Source organism: Vanellus vanellus, assembly GCF_965231255.1.
Source record: "Vanellus vanellus genome assembly, contig: HAP1_SCAFFOLD_70, whole genome shotgun sequence".
Classification (NCBI taxonomy): Eukaryota; Metazoa; Chordata; class Aves; order Charadriiformes; family Charadriidae; genus Vanellus; species Vanellus vanellus.
Window position 1 is genome coordinate 171292 of NW_028128467.1, and position 23918 is coordinate 195209.

Genomic DNA, 23918 nt, shown 5'->3' on the forward strand with positions numbered 1-23918 from the left:
GGGATGATGACTTCCCTAGTCCGGCTCACCACACTATTCCTGATGCAGGCCAGGATGGTGTTGGCCTTCTTGGCTGCCTGGGCACACTGCTGGCTCATGCTCAGCCGGTTGTCCACCAACACCCCCAGGTCCTTTTCTGCCAGGCAGCTTTCGAGCCACTCCGCCCCCAGTCTGTAGCGCTGCATGGGGTTGTTGTGACCCAAGTGCAGGACCCGACACTTGGCCTTGTTGAACCAATGGCAGAGTCTGAGATGGCAGAGTCTGAGATTTTTAAGGTGGCGAGGAGGGCATACAGTAAGCTCGCTACCCTGGACTTCAGGAGATAGACTTTGGCCTCTTCAGGGATCTGCTTGGTGGAGTACACTGGGACAAAGCCCTGGAAGGAAGAGGGGCTCAAGAAAGTTGGCTAATATTCAAGGGCTACTTCTGCCAAGGTCAGGAGCGATACATCCCGGCAAAGAGGAAGTCAGGCAAAGACAGCAGGAGGCCTGTGTGGATGACCAAGGAGCTCCTGGTCAATCTCAAAGAGACAAAGAAAGCCTACAGAAGGTGGAAGCAAGGACAGGTAGCCTGGGAGGTATTTTCTGAGCAGCCAAGTATCAGGTTAGGAAAGCTAAAGCCCAGGTAGAGGTGAATCTGGCTAGGGGCATGAGGGGCAACAAGAAAGCCTTCTATAGGTATGTGGGTGACAAAAGGAAGACTAGGGAACACGTGGGCCCATTCGGGAAGGAGCCAGGAGACCTGGTCACCCGGGACATGGAGAAGGCTGAGATACTCAGTGACTTCTTTGCCTCAGTCTTCCCTGGAAAGGGCTCTAACACTGCCGTTGTCCTCTCCCAGTCACTTTCCAGCACTCCCCAGCCCCTGCCCAGCTCTGCCCACCTCCCCTGCCCTCTTCCCAGGACAGCCCAGCCCAGCAGCCCAGTCTGGGCTGGCCCCACAGCACTGCCCGCCGCAGGCTGATGCAGAGCTCTGGGCACTCACCGCACAGCCCCAGCTCCTCCCAAGGGCACAGCAGCTCCTGGGGGGCAGACAAGGAGGTCAGCCTGCCCATCAGCCCCGGGGCTCATGCTGGCGCCGAGGAAACGAGGAAAAAGAGGCTGGTCACTCTCTGCCTCTCCGGAATTCATGTTGTGCGTGATCCCCAGCCCTGACTGAATTTGCCCCCTTCTCTCCCCAGTCAGCCCCATCCCCCAGGACAGCACAGCAGTCCTGGCCCTGGGGTCCCCTCAGGCACAGTGTGTCTCCCCACTCTCCCCTCCCTGTGCTTGATGAGTCCCTGCTGACTCCCTCGGCACTGCAGCGTCCTTGTGCATGGACACATTGATTCAGTGCTTTATATTGGTGGACTTCACCTTGGAGGGTGTTTTACCTTTGGAGTCTCCATCCGTTCTAGTCGAAGTGCAAGTGTTGAGTCCCTAATCCCGCCTCTCCTCCCCCATAAAAGATTCATTTCCAGAACATTCGGTATATGCCATTAGTCCTGTCATACATGAAGAAGACTGAGGAGAGAATGGGAGCTCATGGACCGTCTCCCCTTCCATTGGGCACCAAGAAGAGCGCTTTTAAATCCAGAATATTTGGTGCAGTGGAAACCAATAGTACCATCAGCTTAGCTCCAGAAATATTGAAAACACAAGAAGAGACTCATTAAAATATTGATTCCTTGAACGTGTTTTTTGAAGGAACTTTGGAGGAACAGCCCATCCTTTAGGCACTGCACTTGGGAGGTGCCCTTTTATTGAAGAGCTGTTATCTGTCAGGTCACACCTGACACAGTGTCAGGTCAGACACAGCAAGGGTCAGACACAGTAGGATCAAGCCTAAAGACAAGCAGTGTAAACTCAGAAAAATATCTATAAGCAGGATTATCACAAGAGAAAAAAGCAGACTCAGAGCCTAAGATAAGCCTTGAGCAATGTGCATGGAAGGGGCGGCAGGTTATTGTCGGTGAAACAGTGTCCATTGGGCCTGTTTGTGTAGGGCATCCTTGAGCTCCTGGTTCCTCATGCTGTAGATGAGGGGGTTCATTGCTGGAGGCACCACCAAGTACAGAAATGACACAACCAGGTCCAGAGATGGGGAGGAGATGGAGGGGGGCTTCAGGTGGGCAAACACTCCAGTACTGATAAAGAGGGAGACCACGGCCAGGTGAGGGAGGCACGTGGAAAAGGCTTTGTGCCGTCCCTGCTCAGAGGGGATCCTCAGCACCGCCTTCAAGATCTGCACATAGGACACCACAATGAAAACAAAACACCCAAAGGCTAAACAGGCACTAACCACAAGAAGCCCAACTTCCCTGAGGTAGGAGTGTGAGCAGGAGAGCTTGAGGATGTGGGGGATTTCACAGAAGAACTGGTCGAGGGCATTGCCCTGGCAGAGGGGCAGTGAAAATGTATTGGCCGTGTGCAGGAGAGAATTGAGAAACCCACTGGCCCAGACAGCTGCTGCCATGCGGACACAAGCTCTGCTGCCCAGGAGGGTCCCGTAGTGCAGGGGATGGCAGATGGCAACGTAGCGGTCATAGGCCATGACGGTGAGAAGGCAATACTCCCCTACAATCAAGAAGACAAAGAAAAAGAGCTGGACAACACATCCCCAGTAGGAGATGGCCCTGGTGTTCCAGAGGGAATTGGCCATGGCTTTGGGGAGAGTGGTGGAGATGGAGCCCATGTCTATGAGGGAGAGGTTGAGGAGGAAGAAGTACATGGGGGTGTGGAGGCGGTGGTTGCAGGCGATGGCGGTGACGATGAGGCCGTTTCCCAGGAGGGCAGCCAGGTAGATGCCCAGGAAGAGCCCAAAGTGCAAGAGCTGCAGCTCCCGTGTGTCTGCAAACTCCATGAGGAGGAAGTGGGTGCTGGAGCTGCTGTTGGACATTTGCTGCCTCTGGGCAGGGGCACCTGTCCATGGATGGAAACAGAGTAAGTCAATGCAGACTTCTGTAAGAAAAATGAAAGCCATTTCCCGTAGGCTCTCTCTGCATTGCCCACAGCCCCACAGGTCAGAGGAAAGCGGGGACACTGGTTCCCATGGACACACCGGCAGGAGTGGATGAACAAGATCAGTGTGGGACTCTGCAGCTGAAATTCCCATCCCCAGGGAGGCTGAGAGCAATAAAAAGGTAACTTTAAAGGAGACTCGTGGAGAAACCAGGAGACATCCCATGAGGGTCTGGCTGGGAGAGGCACGGGGAGAGGCAGCCGGGCACTCAGGGCAGCATTACCCTCACCCTGCTGGGCGCACCACCGCCATGACACTGATCATGCAGGGCAGGTGCCCTCAGCCCCACCGCTGGGCAGCAGCAATGGGGCACATGGCAGGAGGGATGCCCTTCGCCTCTTCTGCTGCTCTGCCGAGCACAGAGCTGACTCCCACCCCAGAGCCCATGGCCGTGAGGGCTGAGGGCAGTGCTGGGTGGCTCAGGGAAAGCATCTGCACTGCAGGGGTGGCTGGAGGTGCCCCTATCTCCCCTGCAGCAGGGCTTCCAGGAGCAGCTCCCTCCTTCCCTGCCCATCTCCATTGCCTGGAGCTCTCCCTGCCAGCAGCCTTTTCCCTGCCCCCACATCTCTTCCCTGCCAGTGCTCACAGACCCCATGGCAGCCCCCGTGTGCCCAGCTCTGCCCTGCAGTCTCTGCGTGTGTGCAGGGGCTAAAGGGCAGGTGCCACAGACCCTGGTGAGACTGGAAAGGGGATGCTGGTGCTGTCTGTAGCCCCCAGCGCTGGAAAACAAAGACACAGCCTCAGGAAAGCTCCTTATCTCTACATGAACCCTCCTTTGATCTTTCATTTGAAAGTCCTCTTGGACATGTGCCACTGCCCACCCAGCCAACCAAGAGAAGAAACAGCAAAAGAAATTTACCTTCATATTAAGGGAACTCCATCTTGAAAAGTCCCTCCAGGAATGACCACAGGTCATCTGGAGGTGTAAAGAGCCCTGACCCACACAGCACCCTCTTCAAAGCAGAAGGACATTGCCCAGCCAGGGGTCACTCCTTCCACCCACAGCTTCTCCCCACAGAAGCTACGTGGGAGCTCCCCGGGCAGGCAGAGAGCTGACCCTGGCAGGTGGCAGAGTCCCTGCTCTGGCACACAGCCCCTGAGGTGCAGCGACCCTGCTGGCAAGGAAAGCCCTGCCCACCCCCTGCCTGCACACCCACCTTCACAGCCCTTCGACCATTCCTGGGAGAAGGCAGCCGTCATGCTCGTGCCTCTGATGGTGCAGCAGGGAAGCCCCAATCTAGAGAATGTCCTCTTCTTCCACAGCAGAGAAGTGTGAGCGTCCTCCTGAAAGATCCCACGGGCTGTGGGAGGTGCCAGCTGTTGGAGATCTCTCTGACTACTGCAGCTGCTCTGCTTTGGGAAGAGTTCTCCCGTCACTCACCCTCAGCATCCTCCCTCTCCAGACTGCCTTCAACCTCTCTCTGCCTCCCTGCTCTGCCCTCGCTGCCTGCAGGCAGTGCCCTCAGCCCTGCTGCGCTGTGCAGAGGAGCTCTCCTGGGCAGAGCTGTCTCTCTGCAGCGCTGCCCGCTTGCCAGGAGCTCCCTCTGGCCCAGCAGCCCGGCCCAGCTCAGCAGCAGAGGACCAGCTGTGGCTTTCTCTGCCTCCTCCCCGCACTGCCCCAATCCCTCGAGGTGTCCCTGCGCCTCCAGGGCTGACAGCTCCTCCAAGGCAGCGGGGTCTCTCCTGGGGAGCAGAGTTTGAAGCACAATGAAGTCATCAACAACTGTCCCTCTCTGAACCCTGGATGGACTGATCCCTGTGGTGGGATTTGCTCTGCCAGGGTGTGCAGACCTACAGGAGGTGTCCGTGTTCCCCTATGGAAACCCCCATTGCTGTCCCATTGCCAGGCAGGGCACGGAGGCAGTTACGGGCTGGGGATCATTCCCACCGGTGCTGGGCAGGGATGGAGCCAAGTCGATGAGGCATCTCAGCTCTCAGCAGTGTTCCTGAGGCCGGAGGGACATTCAGCTCCCCCTCTACTGGACTCTCTCCAACAGTTGCCTGTCTTTCTTGAACTGGGGTATTTAGAACTAGACACAGTACTCCAGATGCAGGGAGAGAGCAGAGGGGAAGGATGGCCTCCCTCCACCTGCTGGCCACACTCTTTTGTAATGCACCCCAGGAGACCATAGGCCTTCTTGGCCACCAGGGCACATTGCTGGCTTATGGTCAACTTATTGTCCACCAGGACTCCCAGGTCCCTCTCGGCAAAGCTGCTTTGCAGCAAGTGAACCCCCAACCTTTACTGGTGCATGGGGTTTTTCCTCCACAGGTGCAGGACCCTACACTTACCCTTGAACTTTATTATGTTCCTCTCCACCCAGCTCTCCAGCCTTTCCAGGTCTTGCTGACCGGCCTGCTGTTTCCTGGGTCCTCATTCCTGCCCTTTTTGAAGATAGGCATGACTTTGGCTTTACTCCAGTCCTCAGGCACCTCTCCTGTCCATCGTGACCATTCAAAGATGATGGAGAGCACCTTTGCAATAACATCTGCCAGGTCCCTCAACACTCCTGGGAGTGACCCTTCAGGGCCCATGGATTTGTGGGTGTCAAATTTGCCTAAATCATCTCTAACACGATTCTCATCCACCAAGCGAAAGTCTTCCTTTTTCCAGACTCTCTTCGCTCCAGCGTCTGGGATTGCTGCGGGCCAGCCTTAACAGTAAAGACTGAAGCAAAGAAGGCATTCAGTAACTGCACCTTCTCTGCATCCTCCGTCACCAGGGCACCCACCTCATTCAGTAGCAGGCCCACATTTTCCCTGGTCTGCCTTTTACTACTGATGTACTTGGAGAAGCCCTTCTTATTGTCCTTGACATCCCTGGCCAGGTTTAATTCCAAGTGCGCTTCAGCCTTCCTCGTTGCATCCCTATGTACTCTCGCAATGTTTATATACTCCGCCCAAGTGGCCAGTCCCTTTTTCCACATTCTGTAAACTTCCCTCTCGCACCTGAGTTTTTCCAGAAGGTCCTTGCTTATCCATGCAGATTTCCTGCCTCCTCTGCCTGATTTATTACTCATAGGCATGCACCCATCTTGAGCTTGGAGGAAGTGGAGCTTTCCTATTAACCAGCTCTCCTGCACCTCCCTTCCTGCTAGAGCCTTTGCTCATTAGATTCCTCCAAGTATGTCTTTGAAGAGGCCAAAGTCAGCTCTCCTGAAGTCCGGGCTTTTGATTCTACTTTTTACCCTGCTTCTTCCATGCAGGATCCGGAACGCCACCATCTCATGGTCACTGCAGCCAAGGCTACCCCCAGCCTTCACATCCCCAACCAGTCCTTCTTTATTTGACAGTAATACGTCCAGCAGCGCACCTCTCCTCGTTGGTTTCCCCACCAACTGTGTCAGAATGTTCTCATCAATGCTCTGCAGAAACCTCTGGGATTGCGTATGCCTGGCTGTGCCGTTTCTCCAGCAAATACCAGGGTGGCTGAGGTCCCCCGTGAGAACCAGGGCCTGTGACCATGAGGCTATTTCCAGCTGTCTGTAGAAGGCCTCATCAACTTCCTCTTCCTGATCTGGTGGTCTGTAGTAAACACCCACAGCAGTGTCTCCCACATCGCCTGTCCCTTAATTCTTAACGATAAGCTCTCAACACGTTCTTCATCCAGCTGCAGGCAGAGCTCAAGACATTCCAGTTGCTCTGTCTTGTAGAAAGCAACTCCACCACCTCACCCTGCTGGCCTGTCTTTCCGAAACAGTACATAGCCGTCCGTGACAGCATTCCAGTCCTGCGATCTATCCCACCATGTCTCTGTAATTGCAATGAGACCATGGCCCTGTGGCCATCATCCCCTCTGGAAGGGTTTTGTGGAAAGGAAGGCTGGGACACTGTGTCAGGGTTTTCACTGAAGGAAGTATTGACCCAGAAGCCTCATCATTTTACTGCTGTCCTTCAGTCTTTGTGCCTAACACATGTCCTTCAGACACATGTCCTTTAACACATAACCTCCCAGAAATGGAGGAAAGTATGCCAAAGAAAAAGAAGTCATTATCGGGGGATTTGTTGGGAAAGAGCACAGGATGGGCTCAAAGATGTCTCCCTTAACTTGTCAATGTCTTCTTCTCTTTCAGCAGTGCGCCATGCCCAGAGTAGCTGTTCAATAGCAGCTCCATCACCCAGTTCCTCCTTCTGGCATGTGCAAACACTCTGGAGCTGCAGCTCTTGACCTTCTGGCTCTTCCTGGGCATCTACCTGGCTGCCCTCCTGGGAAATGGCCTCATCATCACCGCCATCGCCTGCGACCACCTCCTCCACACCCCCATGTACTTCTTCCTCCTCAACCTCTCTGTTCTTGACCTGGGCTCCATCACCACTCTCCCCAAAGCCATGGCCAATTCTCTCTGGGACACAAGGGCCATCTCTTACTCAGGATGTGCTCTTCAGGTGTTTGGTTGTTTTATTTTTTTTTTCTTTTTCTGTGTGGCAGCAGAGCTTTCTCTTCTCACTGTCATGGCTTACAAACACTACATTGACATCTGCCAACCCCTGCACTACGGGACCCTCCTGGGCAGCAGAGCTTGTGTCCGCATGGCAGCAGCTGTCTGGGGCAGTGTTTTTCCCTATGCTGTGCTGCACACGGCCAATACATTTTCACTGCCCCTCTGCCAGGGCAATGCCCTGCACCAGTTCTTCTGTGAAATCCCCCACATCCTCAAGCTCCCGTGCTCAGACACCTACCACAGAGCAGATGCAGTACTTGTGATTAGTATCATTTTTGGATTTGGCGGTTTTGTTTTCATTGTGCTGTCCTATGTGCAGATCTTCAGGGCTGTGCTGAGGATCCCCTCGGAGCAGGGGCAGCACAAAGTCTTTCCCACATTCCTCCCTCACCTCCTCATGGCCTCTGTTTGTCAGCACATCAGCATTTACCCACCTGAAGCCCCTGTCTATCTCACCTCCCTATCCCTTGACCTGGTGGTGTCAGTGCTGTACTCGGTGGTGCCTCCAGCAGTGAACCCCTCATCTACAGCATGAGGAACCAGGAGCTCAAGGATGCTCTGAGAAAAATGATGGTTGGATGTTTTTCAGAAACAACAGCGTGCCCGTTTTCTTCTGCACAGCATTCACAGTGTAACTCTTTACAGGCCCAGACTGTCTTCTCAGGTTTTTGCTGTGTGTGTGTGTGTTTCTTTGTTTTTCTTGTTATAATGTTGTGCTCAGCAAAATTTTATTATTCTTCCCACTTCTAATTCATTGTGTACCTGTAGAATTTGACCCACTGTCCTGGTTCCGGCAAGGATGGGGTTAATTTCCAAGGAGCCGGCAGGGGAGGCACGTATTCCATACCACGTGACCCATGCCCTGCTATAAAAGGAGCTAGCCGGGGCGGGGGAGTCAATCGCCACTCCGGGGCGGATTGCGGAGGTACGGGTCCGGTCGGTGCGGTTCGCGGCGGTACTGTAATCGCGTTCTTGTATTCCTTTACTGGTTTTATTCTTTTTCTTTCTTTCTTTTCTTTCTTTTTTCCCTTTGTCTGTTCTGTTAAATTATAATATTTCAACCCATGAGTTTTGCCCTTTTCTGCTGATTTTTCCCACGGCTGTGGGAGTCGAGTGAGTGGCTGTGTGGTTCTCTGTTGCTGGCTGAGGCCAAACCACGACAGTCCTTTTTGGCGCCCAACGTGGGGCTCGAAGGGTTGTAATAACGACAGATCTGACCAGAGCTTGTTAAAACGGATTTCTTATATGTATTTCTCCTATTAGTTAAATAGTTGCCGGTTACAATGTTGCTTCGTTTGTTTACATGGCTGTGTTATGTAAATTCTTATATGCTGTATGTACTCCCTGTGATGCTGTTTGTTATCTCAGGGAGAGGGATCAGGACTATAATTTTGCTGTCCTGTGCAATATCAGCTTATGATATGGCAACATCACTATTCAAGTGGCTTTGTTGGGGTTTCTGTGTAGTATTGCTGTCCTGTCCATACCTTGGTTACCGTCTCTCAGAAGTTATCAATAATCACACCCAATCTATGGGAGAAACAGGGGGAGATACTTTCCCCAGCTCTTTTGCCTCCTTTTTCTCCTTTGGGCCAGGTGTAACACCTCTTGAGAATTTTGAATATCCTTGGGATGCTCAAACCAGCGTGTTCCTATTGCTATGTCTCCTGAATGTTTTTCAAGTCTTTTTTAGGGTAAAACAGCTGTTTAAGACTCAGAAATCTGTCCCAAGGCCAGATAGTCAGGGGTGGCATGGGATGTGGGAGAACATGGGCAGGTATCTAGAGAACTTCTCACCTCCAATGGTTTGGGACTTCACCCTTGAACAACTACAGGACCCTGATAAAGTAATAGAATATTTCAAAGGAAAATGCTGTGGCTATTCCAGAGAGGCACAACTTATGGTACTGTGTTGGGCCCTGGCCAGTATCTACCAAACACTGCTCAGTACTATGCAGGACCCTCAGGGGAAAGAGGGGAAAGCCAGACCAGCAGACAAGGAGCCTACTCCAACTCCAGTGGCAGGCACTATGCCTACTCCAACTCTGGTGGCAGGCACTGAGCCTACTCCAACCCCGGTGGCAGGCACTATGCCTACTCCAACTCTGGTGGCAGACAATGAGGCTACTCTAACTCCAGTGGAAGGCACTGTGGCTACTCAAACCTGGTGACAGGCAATGCAGCCACTCAAACCCCAGTGGCAGGCACTGCAGCTGAACCGGACAACCAACCTGTGCCAGTATCGGTTGCTCCTATACAGAAGAAGAAATACACCAAGAAATCAGTTCGCATAGTAAAGGATGATGATGAACCAGGGCCATCAAAGGAACAGGAGGAAGAGACAGAACCAGAGGTAATAACCCGATCCCTATCCCTGAGTGAGCTGCGAGATATGCGAAAAGATTTCAGTCGACTTCCTGGTGAGCACATTGTCACCTGGCTGCTCCGATGCTGGGATAACGGGGCCAGTAGCTTGGAATTAGAGGGCAGGGAAGCTAAGCAGCTGGGATCCTTGTCTAGGGAGGCAGGCATTGACAAGGCAATTGGGAAAAAGACACAAGCCCTCAGCCTCTGGAGGCGACTCCTGGCAGGTGTAAGGGAAAGGTATCCTTTCAGTGAAGATGTTGTATGTCGTCCAAGCAAGTGGACCACCATGGAAAAAGGTATCCAGTACCTAAGGGAATTAGCCGTACGAGAGATGATTTACTTTGACCCAGATAATGCGCAGTTACCCACAGATCCTGATGAAGTCCAGTGCACAAGGCCCATATGGCGGAAGTTTGTACGGAGCGCACCATCATCATATGCCAACTCCTTGGCAGTGATGGAATGGAGAGGTGAAGAGGGACCAACGGTGGATGAGGTGGCTGGACGACTCCGTCAATATGAAGAAAGCCTATCTTCCCCCCTCGTTTCAGCTGTGGAGAAACTGTCCCAGAAGGTCCAGCAACTTGAAGAGAGTATGTCCTACTCCCCACCTGTACAGGCCAGCATCTCAGCTATTAGGAGCAGGCGTTTCCCTACTCAAGAGGAAGAGTATAGGGGGTACACACAACGAGGCACCCTGTGGTTTTACCTGCATGACCATGGAGAGGACATGAGGAGGTGGGATGGACAACCTACCTCAACACTACGGACACGGGTACGTGAGCTGCAAAGAAGAACAAACACAAAAGGGGATCCCTCCAGAAAAAGTGCAGCTCCTGTTTCCAGCAGACAGTTCCCCAGACAGAATGGAAGGCCTGATCTAACCTCCGATCCTCTTGAAGGGACTTCCAAATTATTTTTGCAACAAGTGAGTAATGTATACTATGATCAGGATTAGAGGGGCCCTGCCTCCAGCCAGGTGGGGGAAAGGGACAACCGGGTTTATTGGACTGTGTGGATTCGATGGCCTGGCCCATCTGAGCCACAGGAGTATAAGGCTCTGGTGGACACTGGTGCACAATGCACCTTAATACCATCAAATTACAGAGGAGCAGAACCCATTTGTATTTCTGGAGTGACAGGGGGATCCCAAGAGTTGACTGTACTGGAAGCTGAAGTAAGCCTAACTGGAAATGAGTGGCAAAAGCATCCCATTGTGACTGGCCCAGAGGCTCCATGCATCCTTGGCATAGACTATCTCAGGAGAGGATACTTCAAGGACCCAAAAGGATACCGGTGGGCTTTTGGCATAGCTGCCTTGGAGACAGAAGAAATTGAACAGTATCCACCTTGCCTGGTCTCTCAGAGGATCCCTCTGTGGTAGGGTTGTTGAGGGTCAAAGAACAACAGGTGCCGATTGCTACCACAACGGTGCATCGACGGCAATATCGTACTAACCGAGACTCTGTGATTCCCATCCATAAGTTGATTCGTCAACTAGAGACTCAAGGAGTGATTAGCAAGACTCGCTCACCCTTTAATAGTCCCATATGGCCAGTGCGAAAATCTAATGGAGAGTGGAGGCTAACAGTGGATTATCGTGGCCTGAATGAAGTCACACCACCACTGAGCGCTGCTGTGCCAGACATGCTAGAGCTTCAATACGAACTGGAGTCGAAGGCAGCCAAGTGGTATGCAACGATTGATATCGCCAATGCGTTCTTCTCAATCCCTTTGGCGGCAGAGTGCAGGCCACAGTTTGCTTTCACTTGGAAGGGCATCCAGTACACCTGGAATCGACTGCCCCAGGGGTGGAAACACAGCCCCACCATTTGTCATGGACTGATCCAGACCACACTGGAACAGGGTGAAGCTCCAGAACATTTGCAGTACATCGATGACATCATTGTATGGGGTGACACAGCAGAAGAAGTTTTTGAGAAAGGGAATAAAATAGTTCAAATCCTTCTGAAAGCTGGCTTTGCCATAAAACGAAGTAAGGTTAAGGGACCTGCACAGGAGATCCAATTTTTAGGAATAAAGTGGCAAGATGGACGCCGTCAGATCCCAATGGATGTGATCAACAAAATAGCAGCTATGTCCCCACCGACTAGTAAAAAGGAAACACAAGCTTTCTTAGGTGTTGTGGGTTTTTGGAGGATGCATATTCCAAATTACAGTCTGATTGTGAGCCCTCTATATCAAGTGACGCGGAAAAAGAATGATTTTAAGTGGGGTCCTGAGCAACAACAAGCTTTCGAACAAATTAAGCAGGAAATAGTTCATGCAGTAGCGCTGGGGCCAGTCAGGGCAGGACAAGACGTTAAAAATGTGCTCTACACTGCAGCCGGGGAGAATGGCCCTACCTGGAGCCTCTGGCAAAAAGCACCAGGGGAGACTCGAGGTCGACCCCTGGGGTTCTGGAGTCGGGGATACAGAGGATCCGAAGCCCGCTATACCCCAACAGAAAAGGAGATATTGGCAGCATACGAGGGGGTTCGAGCTGCTTCGGAGGTGGTTGGCACTGAAGCACAGCTCCTCTTAGCACCTCGACTGCCAGTGCTGGGCTGGATGTTCAAAGAAAGGGTCCCTGCCACACATCATGCAACTGATGCTACGTGGAGTAAGTGGATTGCACTGATCACCCAGCGAACTCGAATGGGAAACCCCAGTCGTCCAGGCATACTGGAAGTGATCATGGACTGGCCAGAAGGCAAAGATTTCGGAATATCACTAGAGGAAGAGGTGACGCATGCAGAAGAGGCCCCACTGTATAATGAACTGCCAGAAAATGAGAAGAAACATGCCCTGTTCACTGATGGGTCCTGCCGAATTGTGGGAAAGCATCGAAAGTGGAAGGCTGCTGTGTGGAGTCTGACACGACGAGTTGCAGAAGCCACCGAAGGACAAGGTGAGTCGAGTCAGTTTGCAGAGGTAAAAGCCATCCAGCTGGCTTTGGACATTGCTGAGCGAGAGAAATGGCCGGTACTTTACCTCTATACTGATTCATGGATGGTGGCAAATGCTCTGTGGGGGTGGTTACAGCAGTGGAAGCAGAACAACTGGCAGCGCAGAGGTAAGCCCATCTGGGCTGCTGAACTGTGGCAAGATATAGCTGCCCGGATTGAGAATCTGGTTGTGAAAGTACGTCATGTAGATGCCCACATCCCCAAGAATCGGGCCACTGAGGAACATCAAAACAACCAGCAGGTAGATCAGGCTGCTAAAATTGAAGTGGCTGAGGTGGATCTGGACTGGCAACGTAAGGGTGAACTATTCATAGCTCGGTGGGCCCACGATGCCTCAGGCCATCAAGGAAGAGATGCGACATATAGATGGGCTCGTGACCGAGGGGTGGACTTGACCATGGACACTATTGCACAGGTTATCCACGAATGTGAAACGTGTGCTGCCATTAAGCAAGCCAAGCAGTTAAAGCCTCTTTGGTACGGAGGACGATGGCTAAAATATAAATACGGGGAGGCCTGGCAGATTGATTATATCACACTCCCACAAACTCGCCAAGGCAAGCGCCACGTGCTCACAATGGTGGAAGCAACCACTGGATGGCTGGAGACATACCCTGTGCCCCATGCCACCGCCCGTAACACTATCCTGGGCCTTGAAAAGCAAATCCTATGGCGACATGGCACCCCAGAAAGAATTGAGTCGGACAACGGGACTCACTTCCGAAACAGCCTCATAGACACCTGGGCCAAAGAGCATGGCATTGAGTGGGTATATCACATTCCTTATCACGCACCAGCCTCGGGTAAGATAGAACGATATAATGGACTGCTAAAGACTACCCTGAGAGCCATGGGGGGTGGGACCTTCAAACATTGGGATACCCATTTAGCAAAAGCCACCTGGTTAGTTAACACTAGGGGATCTGCCAATCGAGCTGGCCCTGCCCAATCGAAACTTCCACGTACAGTAGAAGGGGATAAAGTCCCTGTAGTGCATATGAAGAATATGTTAGGAAAGACAGTCTGGGTTAGCCCTGCCTCAGGCAAAGGCAAACCCATCCGTGGGATTGCTTTTGCACAAGGACCCGGGTGCACTTGGTGGGTGATGCGAGAGGATGGGGAGGTCCAATGTGTACCTCATGGGGATTTGATTTTGGGTGAGAATAGCCAGTGAATAATTTTATGATGTTAAATGTTAAATAACCTTGCTGGTGTATGTTATCATTATTATTGCTATCAATGGTATTACAGAAGAATCGCCCAAATCAATGACAGATGGACTTTGATGAGACTGAGTAAAGTGCGTGATGATGTAATAAGAACTGATCTCAGTATCTGGCGCCCAGCAATTTTCCTTGAGTTCGACATCTTCAACCTGTGAACCGTGGGCATGGACTGTATTGCATTCCCCAGTTATGAGCTTCAAATACAGCACCCACCAGTTCAGCACTACACATCATCTTATGTGCCCTGAGAGACTGTTCTCACTGCTGGAGCCTACCGTCATGGACTACGTGAGCTTAATGGACATTTTTAAGGGATGGCTCATAGACTATGGGAACTGAAAGATCTGGGCATGACATAGATGGTATGGAATAAGGGGTGGATAATGTCCTGGTTCCGGCAAGGATGGGGTTAATTTCCAAGGAGCCGGCAGGGGAGGCACGTATTCCATACCACGTGACCCATGCCCCGCTATAAAAGGAGCTAGCCGGGGCGGGGGAATTAGTCGCCACTCGGGGGCGGGTTGCGGCGGTGCGGGTCCGGTCGGTGCGCTTCGCGGCGGTACTGTAATCGCGTTCTTGTATTCCTTTACTGGTGTTATTGTTTTTCTTTCTTTCTTTTCTTTCTTTTTCCCTTTGTCTGTTCTGTTAAATTATAATATTTCAACCCACGAGTTTTGCCCTTTTCTGCTGATTTTTCCCACGGCTGTGGGAGTCGAGTGAGCGGCTGCGTGGTTCTCTGTTGCTGCCTGAGGCCAAACCACGACACCCACTAGACCAGATTGCTCCAAGCCCCATGCAACCTGGCCTTGAACACCTCCAGGGATGGGGCAGCCACAGCTTCCCGTGGCAACCTGGGCCAGGGGCTCACCACCCTCATGTGATTATTTTATTTTTTTCTAATACCTATTCTAAATCTCCCCTCTTCCAGCTTGAAAACATTCCCCCTTGTCCTACCCCTACATTTATTTAATGTACCTTTACCCTTGTGAAAAGTCCCTCCCCAGCTTTCCTGTAGTCCCCCTTCAGATACTGGAAGGCCGCTATATATGACTGACATAAAAACCCCAGCAGCTATTACTCAAGAACACACCTACTCTGTCCTGTACTTCTAAAAGGTGCTCTAGAGCTAAGCCATTCTATATTACCATTTTTTGATAATAATTTGATTTCTTCCTATAAGGCTGTCATACTGCCTGCCTCTTCATTAATGGCTTTTTCTAATTCTCTTGGCACATTCGCAGTAGCCCTTTCTAGTTTTGCAGTCCCTCACTGTGGGATAAAATCTGATACAGACAAGTGGAACTCAGTGCCACATTAGCAAAGGCATTTGTGAAAGGCAGGTCCTGCTTGACTAACCTGATCTCCTTCTACAACGTGGTCACGCGCTCAGTGGATGAGGGAAAAGCTGCGGATGTTGTCTATCTGGACTTTAGTAAAGCCTTTGACACTGTTTCCCACAGCATTCTCCTGGAGAAACTGGCTGCTCATGGCTCGGATGGGCACACGCTTTGCGGGGTAAAAAGCTGTGTGGAAGGCCGTGCCCCGAGAGTGGTGGTGAACGGAGTTAATTGCAGTTGGCGGGCGGTCAGGAGTGGTGTCCCCCAGGGCTCAGTGCTGGGGCCAGTCCTGTTTAACGTCTTTATCAATGATCGGGATGAGGGGATGGAGCGCACCCTCAGTCAGTTTGCGGATGACACCAAGCTGGGTGGGAGTGTTGATCTGCCTGAGGGTAGGGAGGCTCTGCAGAGGGATTCGGACAGAATGGACCCATGGGCCAAAACAAACCATAGGTGTTTTAATGAGGCCAATTGCCGCATCTCACACTTTGGCCACAACAACCCCCGCCAATGCTACAGGCTTGGGAAGGAATGTCTGGAAAGCTGCTCATCAGAGAGGGACCTCTGTTGGTTGACAGTAGCTGAACGTGAGCCAGCAGTGTGCCCAGGTGGCCAAGGCGGCCACCATCATCCTGGCCTGTATCAGGACTAGTGTAGTCCTGATTTTCCCCCTGTACTGGGCACTGGGGAGGGCGCATCTGGAGTGCTGTGTTCAGTTTTTGGGCCCTCACCACAAGAAGGACATTGAGGCACTGGAGCGTGTCCGGAGAAGGGCATCGAAACCGGTGAGGGGTCTGGAGCACATGTCTTATGAGGAGTGGCTGAGGGAACTGGGGTTGTTTAGCCTGGAGAAAAGGTGGTTGAGGGGAGACCTTATCGCTCTCTAAAACGATCTGAAAGGAGGTTGCAGAGAGGTGGGGGTCCACCTGTTCTGTCAGGTAACAGGTGTTAGAACAAGAGGAAATGGTTCAATTTGCACCAAGGAAAGTTTCAACTGGATATTAGGAATAATTTCTTTATTGAAAGGGTCATCAGGCATTGGAATGCGTTACTCAGGGCGGTGGTGGAGTCCTCATTCCTGGAGGTGTTTAAGGGTCATGTAGTTATAGTGCTGAGGGACATGGTTTAGTGATGGGCTTGTCTGTGTTAGGGTAATCATAGAATCATAGAATCATAGAATTAGTGAGGTTGGAAGGGACCTTTAAGATCATCAAGTCCAACCGTTAACCTACCCTGATAAAAACACCACCACTTCTAAACCATGTCCCTAAGCACCTCATCTACCCTTTTCTTAAACACCTCCAGGGATGGTGAATCCACCACCTCTCTGGGCAGCCTATTCCAATGTTTAATAACCCTTTCAGTGAAAAAATGCTTCCTAATATCCAATCTAAACCTGCTCTGACATAACTTGAACCCATTTCCTCTTGTCCTATCACTTGTCACCAGGGAGAAGAGGTCAGCTCCCATCTCTCTAAAACCTCCTTTCAGGTAGTTGTAGAGGGTGATAAGGTCTCCCCTCAGCCTCCTCTTCTCCAGGCCAAACAACCCCAGATCTCTCAGTCGTTCCTCATAAGGTTTGTCCTCCAGACCCTTCACCAGCTTTGTAGCCCTTCTCTGGACACGCTCCAACACCTCAATGTCCTTCTTGTAGTGAGGGGCCCAAAACTGAACACAGTACTCGAGGTGAGGCCTCACCAGTGCCGAGTACAGGGGGATGATGACTTCCCTAGTCCGGCTCACCACACTATTCCTGATGCAGGCCAGGATGGTGTTGGCCTTCTTGGCTGCCTGGGCACACTGCTGGCTCATGCTCAGCCGGCTGTCCACCAACACCCCCAGGTCCTTTTCTGCCAGGCAGCTTTCGAGCCACTCCGCCCCCAGTCTGTAGCGCTGCATGGGGTTGTTGTGACCCAAGTGCAGGACCCGACACTTGGCCTTGTTGAACCTCATACCATTGGCCTCAGCCCATCTGTCCAGCCTGTCCAGATCCCTCTGCAGAGCCAATCTACCCTCAAGCAGATCAACACGCCCCCCTAGTTTAGTGTCGTCTGCGAACTTACTGAGGGTGCATTCGATCCCCTCATCCAGATCATTGATAAAGATATTAAAGAGAACGGGCCCCAGCACCGATCCCTGGGGGACACCACTTGTCACTGGACACCAACTGGATTTAATTCCATTTACCACCACTCTCTGGACACGGCCATCCAGCCAGTTTTTTACCCAGCGAAGAGTACACCTATCCAGGCCATGAGCAGCCAGTTTCTCCAGGAGAATGCTATGGGAAACGGTGTCAAAAGCCTTGCAAAAATCCAGGTAGATAACATCCACAGCTTTTCCCTCCACCACTAAGTGGGTCACCTTGTCATAGAAGGAGATCAGGTTTGACAGGTTTTAATGATTGGACTATGTGATCTTACAGGTCTTCTCCAATATAGGAGTTTCTGTGATACTGGGATTCTGTGATGATGGCCCTGGGGCAACCTCGCCGGGGTGTCCAGTGGGCACAGGCACAGCCCAGACCCTGCTCGTCTGGTCCATCATGTCTCTCGCAGGAGCCCGGCTGTGCCAGGACACTGCTGTGTGTCCCCACCCTGCACACTCCCACACTTCAGCTCTTCCCTGGGGTTTTCCTCTCTGGGGCACTTCCCATCCCCACCAGCCCAGACACTCCCTGAACCTGGCTATCTCCTGCCCTCTCCCCAGCACAGACCAGCAAAGCAGCCCCATTGGGACTGGTCCCACAGCAGGATGTGCAGCCCAGTGAGGCTGTCCACCCAGCCGGCATGCTGAGGAGACCTCCACCCCAGGCAGCTTGCAGCCCCAGCTGCCAAACGTCCTCCCAGGATGGCATGAGAGAATTGGCCCAGGGCACCCTCAGGAAGGTCCTTTGGCCCCAGGGACAGGCAGCCTGCCCCGAGCTGTCCCACCGCAGGTAAGGGTTCCTCTTGCCATGGCTGCCCTGCACACACACAGTGCCCTGCTCTTCTCCCGCCACAGCCCATCTCCCCTCAGAGCCTTTTCCCGAAACAGCTCATCCGTGCTGGCCTGGCCAGCCGTTCCTGCACCCCCTCCCCAGGCGTCCCACAGCCCCCGAGCTGGTGGTGCGGCTCTGCAGAGCCGGGGGCTGTGGTGCCCAGGGCCATGCTGGTCAGGCTGGGAGGCAGACCCAGCTCAGATGGCTCCTGCCCCCTCCACCTCAGCACACAGATGAGGCCCCTGCAGCTATAGAGAACATCTTGGAGAATGGGTCTCAGACAAACAAGTCAGTGCAGGGCCCTTTATTTTGTTTAAACACACAGAGAGAGCAGCTCCTTATTTGCACAAGGTCTCTGGCTCACACAAGACAGGCAGATGCTGACATAGAAATAGGATAAAGGATGACTCTGTTCTTTTGTTGACAGCATTCATACAACCATGAAAAGCCAAACACCAAGGAAACAAAAGGAAAAAACTTACCAAAGAGAGTCTGGGCCTGTAATGTATTACATTATGAGTGATATACAGAACAAGATGGGCAGTTCATTTCTGCTTCTGAAAAGAAACCAGTCATCAGTTTCCTTAGGGCATCCTTGAGCTCCTGGTTCCTCATGCTGTAGATGAGGGGGTTCACTGCTGGAGGCACCACTGAGTACAGAAATGACAGCAAGAGGTTCAGGGAGAGGGAGGAGATTGAGGGGGGCTTCAGGTTAGCAAACATGGCAGTGCTGAGAAAGAGGGAGACCACAGTCAGGTGAGGGAGGCACGTGGAAAAGGCTTTGTGCCGTCCCTGCTCCGAGGGGATCCTCAGCACAGCCCTCAAGATCTGCACATAGGACACCACAATGAAAACAAAACACCCAAAGGCTAAACAGGCGCTAACAACAAGAAGCCCAGCTTCCCTGAGGTAAGCATCTGAGCAGGAGAGCCTGAGGATGTGGGGGATTTCACAGAAGAATTGGTTCAGAGCATTGCCCTGGCAGAGGGGGAGTGAAAATGTATTGGCCGTGTGAAGGAGAGCATAGAGAAACCCACTGCCCCAGGCAGCTGCTGCCATGTGGACACAAGCTCTGCTGCCCAGGAGGGTCCCGTAGTGCAGGGGATGGCAGATGGCAATGTAGCGGTCATAGGCCATGATGGTGAGGAGAGAAAACTCTGCTGAAATGAAAAAGACAAAGAAAAAGAGCTGGACAGAACAGTCTGCATAGGAGATGGCCCTGGCGTTCCAGAGGGAATTGGCCATGGCTTTGGGGAGAGTGGTGGAGATGGAGCCCAGGTCCAGAACAGAGAGGTTGAGGAGGAAGAAGTACATGGGGGTGTGGAGGCGGTGGTCACAGGCGATGGCGGTGATGATGAGGCCGTTTCCCAGGAGGGCAGTCAGATAGATGCCCAAGAAGAGCCAGAAGATCAAGAGCTGGAGTTCTCGTGTGTCTGCAAATGCCAGGAGGAGGAAGTGGGTGATGGAGCTGCTGTTGGACATCTGATCCCTTTGTTCATGAGGGTCTGCCAAAGGAGGAAAGCACACTCACAAGTTAGGGCTGCGCTAAGCAAGTCTCTTCACATTCCCTGTGTCCCATTCTCCTCTGTCCTTCCCAAACACACATTGCCTTCCTCCTTCCTTTTAGGACCTTTTGATTTCCCCAAGTTTTGAGCTCTGCTTTGTTCTGGCCAAACACGACATGAGGAGGAGGTTTCTGCCCATGGGCTCCGGAGCAGTCACCCCTGCTTGACAGCAGTGGGCATCTGGGAAAGGTGTGGCAGCTTCTGAAAGTCACTGTTTGCCTCATCGGTAATCCCTGTGTCATGAAGACAAGCTGGTCAGCATTTTCCAGCAGGAGAATGCCAGGGAAACTCCCACAAGTGCTCAAAGTGCAGTGATCTCAGCAGAGCCAGCTCACCCCCCAGCTCCACACTGCATTTTCCACAGCCCCACAGGTTTGGCTGGTTTGAAGGACTTTGGTCCCACGGACACAGCTGCATGGCAGTGTTGGTGTGTGAGCCACACCTGAACCCCCTCTTACTAGAGAGTATGGATGTAAGAACAAGAGCAGCATGGACAGGAGGGGAAGGTGGAGAAATGCTCCTGCTGAGAGAAGACAGAGACCCATAGAACTAAGGAGTTTCTCCTCCTTGGTGTGTGGCTGCTGAGGAGGCACCTCAGCCAGAAACCCCACAGCCTTGATGTCAGAAGCTCTGCTGGGCGAGAGAGGAGACCAGTAGAAGGCGCCCTCATTACAGGAGATGGCAGGAAGGTGCCCGAATCACCCTCCCAAGGCACATGGGAGCTGCTCCCTCTCTTTCCCTGCCCAGGGCTCTGCTGCCTGGAGCTGTCCCTGCTGGGAGCTCTTTCTCTGGCAGCGCGTCTCCTCGCCGGCAGTGCACACAGAACCCATCACAGACGCTGTGTGCTCAGCTCTGTCCCGCAGACACCTCCTGGCAGCAGAACACTGCCCAGGAGCATTTCTGTGGGTGCAGGCTCTGACAGGAACATCTGACCAACGCTGATAAGGCTGGAAAGGTGATGCTGGGTGCTCTCTGTAAGCTGTAGCATATGGATTTTTCTTACTCCCTGATTTATTCACCTCGAAGTGAAAAAGATTTGGAGGCTCTGTGCCTTCTGAAGAACGGGGAGACAAATCTCCACGTCTCACTCCCCACACAAAAAAAAAAAAAAAAAAAGCAGAAGACTGAAAGCACAAACTCCTTCGCTTTCAGGTAGCCCCTGTCTTGAGGTTCTTCTTGAAAAGTTTCCTCTGCCACTGCCCTTCAGCTGTGAGCAGCCCTGACCCACGCAGTTCTCTCTCGGCAAAACCAGGACCCTGCCATGCAAGGAGTTGCTCCTTCCACACAGACCTTCTCCCCACAGCACCTCCGCGGGAGCTCCCTGGGCAGGCGGAGAGCTGACCCTGGCAGGTGGCAGAGTCCCTGCCCCGGCACACAGCCCCTGGAGTGCAGGGACCCTGCTGGCAAGGACAGCCCTGCCCACCCCTGCCTGCACACCCACCATCACACATGGCAGTGGTCCTAAGGAGAAGGCAGCCGTCGTGCCCTCTCCCTCTGAAGGCACTGCAGGGCATTCCTGCTCTGGAGCACATTCTTCACCTCTACACTAGAGGAAGTGTCAGAGTCCTCCTGAAAGATCCCATAGGCCATGGGAGGAGCAGCTTTTGGACATCTTTCCAAGAACTGCAGCTGCAATTGCCCTAACCCAGAGACTTACCATGTAAAGGGCTATGAAGGTTTCTCCCGCAGTAAGCTCTCAGCATCCTCCCTCTCCAGACTGTCTTCAACCTCTCTCTGCCTCCCTGCTCTGCCCTCGCTGCCTGCAGGCAGTGCCCTCAGCCCTGCTGCGCTGTGCAGAGGAGCTGCTCCTGGGCAGAGCTGTCTCTCTGCAGCGCTGCCCGCTTGCCAGGAGCTCCCTCCGGCCCAGCAGCCCGGCCCAGCTCAGCAGCAGAGGACCAGCTCATGGTGCCACTCTCTCTGTCCCCTCTGGGCTCCCTGGAGGTGTCCCTGGGGCTCCAGGGGAACCGCCTGTGAAAAAGGCTGATGCAATCTCTCATGTTCCCTCCCTCAGCTGCGCAGAGACACTTACTTCCACCAGTGGTATTTCTCCCAGCAGAAGAAGAGCTGGCCATGAGTAACCCCTCTTCTTGTCCAATCAGTAGCACACACGGGTTCTTGGATTCTTGGTACCAGGATTCCTTATGACAAGTCACCGCTTGCCTGGTGCCACAGCTGGGGGGCTTCAGCCCAAACGTGCAGCAATGATCTCAGCCAGGGGCACAGACAGGACGAGCTGGAGCCGTTCCTGTGGCAGACAGAGCTGTGACATGGTGGCAGAGCTCAGTCCAGCTGGTCTTCAAGGACAGCCTCCTCCAAGCTCTGCTATAGTCCAGATCGCAATTCAATCTAACCCCCAAAGGCAATTCAAGGGCACCAGAATGAGTGTTTACTCCTTCAGGAAGAGTTCAAGGAGAAACAAAGCCACTGTGTGGCCACTGCTGAGTTTCAGAGAGCGGGTGGAGCTATATGGGAGATTCTCTACATCCTCTTTGCCTCAGTCTGCCCCAGCAAGGTCTCCCAGGGCTCTGTGACTCGGGGCAGGAATCTGGTGGAACACCACCAGCAGTGGATTGTTCCCAAGTCACCTTAACTAAGACAATCCTTACCAGTCTATGGGACAGGAGGGGTGGCAGCTGAGGGAGATGACAGGGTAAGCCAATGTCCCAGCGTGTCCAATGACACTCCTTAATCATTGAAAGGCCATGGAGGTTGAGGGAGGGAACTCCCTGATGACTGGCAGCATCCAGATATTGCATGCTCTTACCTAGTCTTTCTTTTCTCGCTGACATACTTAAAGAAGGATTTTTTGTTTGTCTTGATGCCCCTGGCCAGATTTAGTTCAATCTGGGCTTTAGCTTGCCTAAACTGATCCGGGGCTGCTTGAACAATTTCTCTGTATTCCTCCCAGGCTTCCCACCCCTGTTTCCACCCCCTATAGGACTCCTTTTCACTTGTGAGCATGTCCAGGAGCTCTTTGTTCATCCATGCAGGCCTCCTGGCTTTTCTGCCTGCCTTCTTCTTTGTAGGGATGCATCACTCCTGAGCTTGGAGAAGGTGAGCCTTGAATATTAACTGGCTTACTTGGGCCCTTCTTCCCTCCAGCGCTTCATCCCATGGCACTATACCAAGCAGATTCTTCAAGGAGCCACAGTCAGCTCTGCTAAAGCCCAGGGTGGTCAGCTTGCTGCGCACCTTCCTCGCTGCCTTGATGATCTCAAACTTGACCATTTCATGGTCACGGCAGCCCAGGCTGCCCTTGAGCTTGACACTGCCTACCAGCCCCTCCTTGTTGGTAAGGACAAGGTCCAGCAGAGCTCCTCTCCTCGTTTGCTCCTCTACCACTGGGAGAAAAACGTTGTCAATACAATCCAAGAACCTCCTGGACTGCCTATGGCCTGCTGTGTTACCCTTCCAACAGATGTCAGCAAACTTGCTGAGGGTACACTCTGTGCCCTCATCCAGGACGTTGATTAACATGTTGAACAAGACTGGCCAGTACTGACCCCTGGGGAGCACTGCTGCTGACAGGCCTCCAACTAGACTGTGCGTCCAACACTATGCTATCAGCCTCATTCCCCACAGTATTCTTGTGTCCAGTTAGGACATTATGGTCTGATTGGGTGGATAAGTAGATGGGTAATAACTGAGATCAGTACTCGGGCTTGAAGGAACTTGGTGAACGCATAGTGTTCTGCCCAGAGGGATGTATCTAGTCGGGTTCCACCATGTTTCAAGGGCTTTTAATTACACAAAGGAGATGACAAAATCCTTTTTTTATACCATTTGTAGATGACACCTCAATGAGGAGAGCAGACACTATATTAGAGGGCAGGGGTGCCATCCCAAGGGACTTAGACAAGGACAGGCCACTAGTAACATCATGTTATCCAACAAAGACAGATCTAAAGTTCTTTCGCTGAGGTTGACTAAGGGCCTGAAGTGACAGAGGGCAGGGACTGCCTAGGTTGGTATCAGCACTGCAGGAAAGGCTCTGGTGGTCCTTCTGTTTCATTAGGCAAAACATGGAGCCAT

At 52.5% G+C, this 23918-nt stretch overlaps 2 protein-coding genes across 2 annotated transcripts; both read right to left on the reverse strand.

Moving 5' to 3' along the window:
- Positions 1–1941: 1941 nt before the first annotated feature.
- On the reverse strand, positions 1942–2877 carry LOC309684425 (olfactory receptor 14J1-like; the record flags this gene model as incomplete). Its single annotated transcript, XM_082500344.1, has 1 exon — positions 1942–2877. The coding sequence occupies one exon, from the start codon at positions 2875–2877 to the stop codon at positions 1942–1944; it is 936 nt and encodes a 311-aa protein (XP_082356470.1).
- A 15957-nt stretch (positions 2878–18834) lies between these two features.
- Positions 18835–19803, reverse strand: LOC309684426 (olfactory receptor 14C36-like; the record flags this gene model as incomplete). The annotated part of the gene is made up of 1 exon (XM_082500345.1): positions 18835–19803. The coding sequence occupies one exon, from the start codon at positions 19801–19803 to the stop codon at positions 18835–18837; it is 969 nt and encodes a 322-aa protein (XP_082356471.1).
- Between the last annotated feature and the right edge of the window lie 4115 nt (positions 19804–23918).